The sequence below is a fragment of the Oncorhynchus gorbuscha genome, linkage group LG10 (assembly GCF_021184085.1).
Source record: "Oncorhynchus gorbuscha isolate QuinsamMale2020 ecotype Even-year linkage group LG10, OgorEven_v1.0, whole genome shotgun sequence".
NCBI classification, from domain to species: domain Eukaryota; kingdom Metazoa; phylum Chordata; class Actinopteri; order Salmoniformes; family Salmonidae; genus Oncorhynchus; species Oncorhynchus gorbuscha.
The window spans coordinates 5268480-5279649 of record NC_060182.1 but is presented as its reverse complement, the minus strand read 5'-3'; the positions used below and the strand labels follow the sequence as shown (position 1 = coordinate 5279649).

Below are 11170 nucleotides of genomic sequence, written 5' to 3'. Positions count from 1 at the left end.
TACTGATACTACAACTACTACTGATACTACAACTACTACCACCACTGATAATACTACTACTACTGTTGCTACTCCTACTACAAATAGTACTACTCCTACCACTCCTACTACTACTGTTGCTACTCCTACTACAAATAGTACTACTCCTACCACTCCTACTACTGTTGCTACTCCTACTTCAAATAGTACTACTCCTACCACTCATACTACTACTGTTGCTACTACCACTACTACTACTACTGTTGCTACTCCTACTTCGAATAGTACTACTCCTACCACTACTACTACTACTGTTGCTACTCCTACTTCGAATAGTACTACTCCTACCACTGATAATACTACTACCACCACTACTGATAATACTACTACCACCACCACTGATAATACTACTACCACCACCACTGATAATACTACTACCACCACTACTGATAATACTACTACCACCACCACTGATAATACTACTACCACCACCACTGATAATACTACTACCACCACCACTGATAATACTACTACCACCACCACTGATAATACTACTACCACTGATAATACTACTACCACTGATAATACTACCACTACTGATAATACTACCACCACTGATAATACCACCACCACTGATAATACTACTACCACCACCACTGATAATACTACTACCACCACCACTGATAATACTACTACCACCACCACTGATAATACTACTACCACCACCACTGATAATACTACTACCACTACTGATAATACTACCACCACTGATAATACTACCACCACTGATAATACTACCACCACTGATAATACTACCACCACTGATAATACTACCACCACTGATAATACTACAACTACTACTACTACTGATACTACCACCACTACTGATAACACTACTACCACCACCCCTACTGATAATACTACTACCACCCCTACTGATAATACTACTGCCACCCCTACTGATAATACTACTGCCACCCCTACTGATAATACTACTACCACCACTACTGATAACACTACTACCACCACCCCTACTGATAATACTACTACCACCCCTACTGATAATACTACTACCACCCCTACTGATAATACTACTGATAATACTACTACCACCACCGCTGATAATACTACTACCACCACCCCTACTGATAATACTACTACCACCCCTACTGATAATACTACTGATAATACTACTACTACTGATAATACTACTACTACTGATAATACTACTACTACTGATAATACTACTACTACTGATAATACTACTACTACTGATAATACTACTACCACCACCACCACTGCTGATAGTAGTACTACTACTACTACTACTACTACTACTACTACTACTGATAATACTACTACTCCTACTAATGCTGAGAATACTACTGCTGATAGTAGTACTACTACTACTACTGTGAATACTTGGCTACTGCTACTCACCACAACCCAGTTCTCAGAGTGGACAAAGTGTACGGGCCCCCTGGCCTTCCTCTGGACGGCTTCATGGATGATGCGTCCAGTCACACCGTCGACCAGGAACACGCCCACGAAGGCCCGCTCAGGGTGTGTGTCTGTACTCTCTGTCACCACTGCCAGCAGGTTAGGGTTCAGGTACTGTGGTGAGAAAAGAAGAAGAGAGACTGTTATTCAGGTCTTCACACACAAAAACAAAAAGGTTCTTATTTCCAACAAGTTTGGATGTGCATTTGTTTGCTCCTCTAAAATGATTAAAAGTTCAACTTTTGGATCAGAGTTTGCAGATATTACCCACACTGAACATACTTTATAGTCCAGGACTAGTCTAAAATCTGGATCTGGGAAACCGGCCCTTAATAGTTTGCGTGTAGAGCCTCTAGTCCACAGCCTTTCTTAAAGTATGGGTGGCAACCCACTTGCAGTGTTAATAGTGAGTTGTTGACGTGTCAGAGTAAACGTAGAATTATTTAATGAATTACTGGAATTGATTTGGCCATGTGCATGTCCTCCCACCGAGAGCAGCGTTTACTCCTCCCACCGAGAGCAGCGTTTACTCCTCCCACCGAGAGCAGCGTTTACTCCTCCCACCGAGAGCAGCGTTTACTCCTCCCACCGAGAGCAGCGTTTACTCCTCCCACCGAGAGCAGCGTTTACTCCTCCCACCGAGAGCAGCGTTTACTCCTCCCACCGAGAGCAGCGTTTACTCCTCCCACCGAGAGCAGCGTTTACTCCTCCCACCGAGAGCAGCGTTTACTCCTCCCACCGAGAGCAGCGTTTACTCCTCCCACCGAGAGCAGCGTTTACTCCTCCCACCTAGAGCAGCGTTTACTCCTCCCACCTAGAGCAGCGTTTACTCCTCCCACCTAGAGCAGCGTTTACTCCTCCCACCTAGAGCAGTGTTTACTCCTCCCACCTAGAGCAGTGTTTACTCCTCCCACCTAGAGCAGTGTTTACTCCTCCCACCTAGAGCAGTGTTTACTCCTCCCACCTAGAGCAGTGTTTACTCCTCCCACCTAGAGCAGTGTTTACCTTGTAGAGAACACTACGGTCTCCCATCACTCTGCCCTGTAGTTTACTAGTACATAGAGCTGTCATTACCTTGTAGAGAACACTACGGTCTCCCATCACTCTGCCCTGAGAGTGGACCCTGTAGTTTACTAGTGCGTAGAGCTGTCATTACCTTGTAGAGAACACTACGGTCTCCCATCACTCTGCCCTGAGAGTGGACCCTGTAGTTTACTAGTACGTAGAGCTGTCATTACCTTGTAGAGAACACTACGGTCTCCCATCACTCTGCCCTGAGAGTGGACCCTGTAGTTTACTAGTACATAGAGCTGTCATTACCTTGTAGAGGACACTACGGTCTCCCATCACTCTGCCCTGAGAGTGGACCCTGTAGTTTACTAGTACGTAGAGCTGTCATTACCTTGTAGAGAACACTACGGTCTCCCATCACTCTGCCCTGTAGTTTACTAGTACATAGAGCTGTCATTACCTTGTAGAGGACACTACGGTCTCCCATCACTCTGCCCTGAGAGTGGACATGCTCGTTGGGTCTCTTCCCTTTGACCGCTACTATCTTCTGAACCTCTGTAGGAAGGACCACCTCCCAGATCCGCTCTGTGGACAGATCCTGGATGAACACACACACACACACTCTCAATGTCACATCCATGCATACACACACACACACAAATTAATGTCGCGTGCACACACACAGCGTTATGTCACCTTGCGCAGTCTGAATCCAGACAGGTTTCCCTGATCTGAGCGGATCAGGTAGAAGAAGATGGAGGAGGCCATCTCCTGGAGCTGCTGCAGGACGTTCTTAGTGGAGGGGAAGGCTGTCACCTGGAGGGAGAGAGAGAGAGAGGGAGGGAGGGAGGGAGGGAGGGAGGGAGGGAGGGAGGGAGGGAGGGAGGGAGGGAGGGAGGGGAGGGAGAGAGGGAGGGAGAGAGGGAGGGAGAGAGGGAGGGAGGGAGAGAGAGAGAGAACACAAAAGGCAGTCAACACTAACAGGGACTTTACAAATTAAAGGCGCAAATCTTTCCCACAATGCAACAGATTATTTATTTTTCTTTCACATCAGTTAAAACCCATTGTTGCCCCCCCCAGACAACCCTAGACCTACCTTGTCCTGTTGCTGGTCGACGACCAATACCTTGGAATCAGACAGATGTAGTCCTACCTTGTATTGGTCATCGACCAGCAGCAGAACCTTGGAATCAGACAGTCCTACCTTGTATTGGTCATCGACCAGCAGCAGAACCTTGGAATCAGACAGATGTAGTCCTACCTTGTATTAGTCATCGACCAGCAGCAGAACCTTGGAATCAGACAGTCCTACCTTGTATTGGTCATCGACCAGCAGCAGAACCTTGGAATCAGACAGTCCTACCTTGTATTGGTCATCGACCAGCAGCAGAACCTTAGCGTAGTCCTGGTCTATAACAGGTAGTAGGAGTGACTGGAGGATGGGGCGGGGCAGGGCCGGCAGGGCGATGTGACTCTTCCTGCCAAATATGGGGTTGAACACATGTAGGGTGGCCAGGCCAGTGTCCTGGAGGGGGGGGGGGACAGACACAGTGATAGCAGAAATGTTTAGAAAGACAGAAAGACATTTCCTCCAACGTTACATCCAGTCGGAGAAAGAGCTGCCCTACCTAGTTACAGTACGTAAACACTTTAGTAATAATCCCTACTGAGATGCTTGATAACGACAGCCCCCCGATGTCTTTTCCGGTTCAAGATCAAATTTAAAATCATTGGGGAATCTTAAAATTCACCAGAGCTCTCAAAAATAAATAAACAAGTGTAGTAAGGACTATTTTGCAACACAGTCCATGGGTGTTGTTCTCTACCTTATCCTTGACGAGCAGAGTGCACTGTGGGGGATGTGGGAAGTGAGCGGTCGTCCTCTGAACTATCAGTTTGAAGGCCGCGTTGGGCTGGACATTCTCCAGGTAGTGCTTCCACAGAATGCTGCCTGACTTGCTGTCGATGCCAAAGAGCTGGAACCGAAACAGAGATCAAAGATGATTCTTTCATAGCGTGCGTTATAAAGTAGAACAATACTTGTTTTATGGCCAAGAACAAAACGCACTTCGAAAGCCGAACATCTTTCCAAAAAACATTCCAATCATTTATTAAATCGATTGTACAAAAAGCACATCACATTCAGAGCATTTGACAGAGCTTGTGCTACAACTGAACACAACATCCTGCATATGAGCCTCACTAGGACTACAGTAAAGTGCTACCAATGTTGGTGATGAGGACAACAGACAGTAGTGGTGAGGTCAACAGGTGATGAGGTTAAGACAGTAGTGAAAAGGTCAACAGAAATCAGTGATGAGGTCATCGGACAGTAGTGATAAGGTCAACAGACAGTAGTGATAAGGTCAACAGACAGTAGTGATAAGGTCAACAGACAGTAGTGACGAGGTCAACAGACAGTAGTGACGAGGTCAACAGACAGTAGTGACGAGGTCAACAGACAGTAGTGACGAGGTCAACAGACAGTAGTGACGAGGTCAACAGGTGAAGAGGTCAACACACAATAGTGGTGAGGTCAACACACAATAGTGGTGAGGTCAACACACAATAGTGGTGAGGTCAACACACAATAGTGGTGAGGTCAACACACAATAGTGGTGAGGTCAACACACAATAGTGGTGAGGTCAACACACAGTAGTGGTGAGGTCAACAGACAGTAGTGGTGAGGTCAACAGACAGTAGTGGTGAGGTCAACAGACAGTAGTGGTGAGGTCAACAGACAGTAGTGGTGAGGTCAACAGACAGTAGTGGTGAGTTCAACAGACAGTAGTGGTGAGTTCAACAGACAGTAGTGGTGAGTTCAACAGACAGTAGTGGTGAGTTCAACAGACAGTAGTGGTGAGTTCAACAGACAGTAGTGGTGAGTTCAACAGACAGTAGTGGTGAGTTCAACAGACAGTAGTGGTGAGGTCAACAGACAGTAGTGGTGAGGTCAACAGACAGTAGTGGTGAGGTCAACAGACAGTAGTGGTGAGGTCAACAGACAGTAGTGGTGAGGTCAACAGACAGTAGTGGTGAGGTCAACAGACAGTAGTGGTGAGGTCAACAGACAGTAGTGGTGAGGTCAACAGACAGTAGTGGTGAGGTCAACAGACAGTAGTGGTGAGGTCAACAGACAGTAGTGGTGAGGTCAACAGACAGTAGTGGTGAGGTCAACAGACAGTAGTGGTGAGGTCAACAGACAGTAGTGGTGAGGTCAACAGACAGTAGTGGTGAGGTCAACAGACAGTAGTGGTGAGGTCAACAGACAGTAGTGGTGAGGTCAACAGACAGTAGTGGTGAGGTCAACAGACAGTAGTGGTGAGGTCAACAGACAGTAGTGGTGAGGTCAACAGACAGTAGTGGTGAGGTCAACAGACAGTAGTGGTGAGGTCAACAGACAGTAGTGATGGGGTCAACAGACAGTAGTGATGGGGTCAACAGACAGTAGTGATGGGGTCAACAGACAGTAGTGATGGGGTCAACAGACAGTAGTGATGGGGTCAACAGACAGTAGTGATGGGGTCAACAGACAATAGTGATGGGGTCAACAGACAATAGTGATGGGGTCAACAGACAATAGTGATGGGGTCAACAGACAATAGTGATGGGGTCAACAGACAATAGTGATGGGGTCAACAGACAATAGTGATGGGGTCAACAGACAATAGTGATGGGGTCAACAGACAATAGTGATGGGGTCAACAGGTGATGAGGTCAACAGACAGTAGTGATGAGGTCAGACAGTAGTGATGGGGTCAACAGGTGATGAGGTCAACAGACAGTAGTGATGGGGCCAACAGACAATAGTGATGGGGTCATCAGACAATAGAACCTTTGTCTACCAATGTTGGTGCTGAGATCAACAGACAGTAGTGGTGAGGTCAACAGACAGTAGTGGTGAGGTCAGACAGTAGTGGTGAGGTCAGACAGTAGTGGTGAGGTCAGACAGTAGTGGTGAGGTCAGACAGTAGTGGTGAGGTCAGACAGTAGTGGTGAGGTCAGACAGTAGTGGTGAGGTCAGACAGTAGTGGTGAGGTCATCAGACAGTAGTGATGGGGTCAACAGGTGATGAGGTCAACAGACAGTAGTGGTGAGGTCAGACAGTAGTGATGGGGTCAACAGGTGATGAGGTCAACAGACAGTAGTGATGAGGTCAGACAGTAGTGATGGGGTCAACAGGTGATGAGGTCAACAGACAGTAGTGGTGAGGTCAGACAGTAGTGATGGGGTCAACAGGTGATGAGGTCAACAGACAGTAGTGATGGGGTCAACAGACAATAGCGATGGGGTCATCAGACAATAGAACCTTTGTCTACCAATGTTGGTGCTGAGGTCAACAGACAGTAGTGATGGGGTCAACAGACAGTAGTGATTGGGTCAACAGACAGTAGTGATTGGGTCATCAGACAATAGTGATGGGGTCATCAGACAGTAGTGGTGAGGTCATCAGACAGTAGTGATGAGGTCAACAGGTGATGAGGTCAACAGGTGATGAGGTCAACAGGTGATGGGGTCAACAGACAATATTGATGGGGTCATCAGAAAATAGTGATGGGGTCATCAGACAGTAGTGGTGAGGTCATCAGACAGTAGTGGTGAGGTCATCAGACAGTAGTGGTGAGGTCAACAGACAGTAGTGGTGAGGTCAACAGACAGTAGTGGTGAGATCAACAGACAGTAGTGGTGAGGTCAGACAGTAGTGGTGAGGTCAACAGGTGATGAGGTCATCAGACAGTAGTGGTGAGGTCATCAGACAGAACCTTTCTCTACCAATGAGTATTTCTCTAGCAGCAGTTCACCTTTAGTTTCTCCTTCTTTTACCTTTACATGTTTTTCAGCAGGTAGTTTCTCACCTTCCCGAGGTTGTGACCCCCACTCCCGTCTCACCTTTCCCGTGGCCCTCCCCCTCTCGTCTCACCTTGCTGGAGGCAGTGACCATGAGGATCACCTTCTGCCATCTATAAACACACACACCCTTTCGTCTCACCTTCCCGAGGTCGTGACCCCCACTCCCATCTCACCTTTCCCGTGGCCCTCCCCCTCTCGTCTCACCTTCCAAGGCCGTGACCCCCCTCCCCTTCTCACCTTCCAAGGCAGTGACCCCCTCCCCCTCACGTCTCACCTTCCCCGAGGCAATGACCCCCTCCCGTCTCACCTTCCCAGAGGCCGTGACCCCCTCCCGTCTCACCTTCCCAGAGGCCGTGACCCCTCCCGTCTCACCTTCCCAGAGGCCGTGACCCCCCCCGTCTCACCTTCCCCCGGCGGTGACCCCCTCCCCCTCTCGTCTCACCTTCCCCCGAGGCAGTGACCCCCTCCCCTTCTCGTCTCACCTTCCCCGAGGCAGTGACCCCCTCCCCTTCTCGTCTCACCTTCCCCGAGGCAGTGACCCCCTCCCCTTCTCGTCTCACCTTCCCGAGGCAGTGACCCCCTCCCCTTCTCATCTCACCTTCCCCCGAGGCAGTGACCCCCTCCCCTTCTCGTCTCACCTTCCCGAGGCAGTGACCCCCTCCCCTTCTCGTCTCACCTTCCCCGAGGCAGTGACCCCCTCCCCTTCTCGTCTCACCTTCCCAGAGGCGGTGACCATAACCATCATCTTCTGCAGGTTGAACTCATCCCTGGACAACGTTTCTATGGTGACCTCATTCTTAACCTGGCTGCGGGGTTTACGGGCTTCGTAGAACAACTTCCACAGGTGGGCCAGCCAGGCCTGGAGCAGAGTCACCTGGGATGACAGACGCTTCAGCACCATGGGGAATAACCCGTCTGTGGGGGGGGGACCACGGACAGACGGACACACGTTATGATCTACAGTTTCAGTCGTTAGATTATAAAAACAGTCATCGTTCGAGAGGGAAGTCGTCACGATAGAAGGCTGGACCGCAAGAAGTTTCCTCAGGTTTATCAGGACGACAGTGGATTCTTTCTACAGGGACACGACATACACGAGGTCGACACTGAAGCCCACATACTGATCTACAAACAAATGACAGACTACAAGAACACAACCAAACACCAAAGACTACAAGGAACACACCAAAGGCTACAAGGAACACACCAAAGACTACAAGGAACACACCAAAGACTACAAGGAACACACCAAAGACTACAAGGAACACACCAAAGGCTACAAGGAACACACCAAAGACTACAAGGAACACACCAAAGACTACAAGGAACACACCAAAGACTACAAGGAACACACACAAAAGACTACAAGGAACACACACCAAAGGCTACAAGGAACACACCAAAGGCTACAAGGAACACACCAAAGGCTACAAGGAACACACACCAAAGGCTACAAGGAACACACACCAAAGGCTACAAGGAACACACACCAAAGGCTACAAGGAACACACACCAAAGGCTACAAGGAACACACACCAAAGGCTACAAGGAACACACACCAAAGGCTACAAGGAACACACACCAAAGGCTACAAGGAACACACACCAAAGGCTACAAGGAACACACACCAAAGGCTACAAGGAACACACACCAAAGGCTACAAGGAACACACACCAAAGGCTACAAGGAACACACACCAAAGGCTACAAGGAACACACACCAAAGACTACAAGGAACACACACCAAAGGTTACAAGGAACACACACCAAAGGCTACAAGGAACACACACGAAAGGCTACAAGGAACACACACCAAAGGCTACAAGGAACACACACCAAAGGCTACAAGGAACACACACCAAAGGCTACAAGGAACACACACCAAAGGCTACAAGGAACACACACCAAAGGCTACAAGGAACACACACCAAAGGCTACAAGGAACACACACCAAAGGCTACAAGGAACACACACCAAAGGCTACAAGGAACACACACCAAAGGCTACAAGGAACACACACGAAAGGCTACAAGGAACACACACCAAAGACTACAAGGAACACACACCAAAGACTACAAGAACACACCAAACACTACAAGAACACAACTAAACAACAAAGCAGAAACTTTAAAATCAGATCCCTTTGCTACTGATAGTCAACATAAGAAAACAGAAAGCCCAGAGCTTTACCTTGAATGGCTGGATCCAAGCGCAGCAATGAGAAAACCAAAGAGACAGAGCAAGACTTAAACCAATCGGGGATAGCAATACACATAGAGGACAGTTAACTGAGACAGGGTCAAATACGTTCCCGACGGAAACAAAAACAGGCAATCACAAATACTTATACAAAAATCAAAAAGAGACAAAAACACAAAAATATATATATTTTATAAATAATACAAATTTAAAAATGAACAAAAAAGACTTAAAAACTTCAATACGTATATTTTAAAAAAGGGAATGACTAAGCATAATAATATTGAAGAAACGTTTTTTTGTGTCATCCTTAATAATTATATTTGATGCACGTTGTCTTTTCTACGTTGTGTATTTTACAATGGTAACATGAATAATGTTAGCTAGGCTCTGAACTCTGACGGTCTTTACCAGCTTTCTTGCCAAACTCCCCCTCCAGCTCCGCCTGGGTCCCAGTGAGTGGCAGGTCCACCATCTCCATGGTAACAACATCAGCTAGGGCCTCCTCTCTGGTCCATACCACACGTCCTGGAATCACAGGGGTTGGTTAGAAGCCTTGTCTAGTGTGTGTGTGTGTGTGTGTGTGTGTGTGTGTGTGTGTGTGTGTGTGTGTGTGTGTGTGTGTGTGTGTGTGTAAACATACCTGGCTGCTGTATGAAGGTGAGAGCATGGTCCTGTGTCTGCACTAGGACCCTGTAGCCCACAGAGTCGTCCTTCTTCAGGAAGGCATGGACGTACAGCTGGGGAGGGGAGACATCACAGGGTGAGACACTACAGGGTGAGACATCACACACCACAGGGTGAGACACTACAGGGTGACACTACAGGGTGACACTACAGGGTGACACTACAGGGTGACACTACAGGGAGACACTACAGGGAGACACTACAGGGAGACACTACAGGGAGACACTACAGGGAGACACTACAGGGAGAGACACTACAGGGTGAGACACTACAGGGTGAGACATCACAAACTACAGGGTGAGACATCACACACTACAGGGTGAGACACCACAGGGTGAGACACCACAGGGGGAGACACCACAGGGGGAGACACTACAGGGTGAGACACTACAGGGTGAGACACTACAGGGTGAGACACTACAGGGTGAGACACCCGTAAAGCACTTCAACCGATCATATAAAAAAGGATTTATAAATAAATGTGATTTGAGTGCCGTCCTGCACCCCAACATCGGCAGATTTCAACCGGGTTTCCTTTAGACTTTTCTGGAAGCGAGGGGGTTGGATGTGTCAAAACCCCCATATTTACTACCTGCTTTCCCGACATACAGACGACACTCACCGCGTGTGGTTTCCCATCGTTAGGCTCCAGGGGAAAGAAGACGGTGGTATCCAGCAGCCGGCGACCAGAGTCAACGCTGAACAGATTGATGGCGCAAGCCTGCAGTGGGAACGACAAGGGAGATAACCAACTCACCGCAGTACAATTAAATTAATTTTAAATTAAACTTCTGAAATTATACGGATCACACTTAAGATAACCAACGGGGGTTCCTCACCGCAGTATAATTACATTTAATTCATTTTAAAATTAAACTGCCATTAAACTGCGTGACGCAACACTTAAGATGTTTAGGCGACACCGTGACGACACCGTGACGAC

At 47.9% G+C, this 11170-nt stretch overlaps 1 protein-coding gene across 2 annotated transcripts in view; it reads right to left on the bottom strand.

Annotated features, from left to right (window-relative positions):
- LOC124045464 (ER membrane protein complex subunit 1-like) overlaps positions 1-11170 on the bottom strand; it is a 41523-nt gene that overhangs the window by 9590 nt on the left and 20763 nt on the right. Inside the window, exons 10-19 of one of the 2 annotated variants that reach the window (XM_046364771.1) lie at positions 10850-10948; positions 10184-10280; positions 9952-10068; positions 9532-9540; positions 8058-8257; positions 4317-4466; positions 3854-4015; positions 3187-3306; positions 2951-3088; positions 1420-1593 (exon numbers count right to left, since the gene is read on the bottom strand). In XM_046364771.1, coding sequence (XP_046220727.1) covers positions 1420-1593; positions 2951-3088; positions 3187-3306; positions 3854-4015; positions 4317-4466; positions 8058-8257; positions 9532-9540; positions 9952-10068; positions 10184-10280; positions 10850-10948 — 1266 coding nt within the window. The remainder of the gene's footprint in view (positions 1-1419; positions 1594-2950; positions 3089-3186; positions 3307-3853; positions 4016-4316; positions 4467-8057; positions 8258-9531; positions 9541-9951; positions 10069-10183; positions 10281-10849; positions 10949-11170) is intronic. The other variant, XM_046364772.1, reaches the window with a different exon arrangement.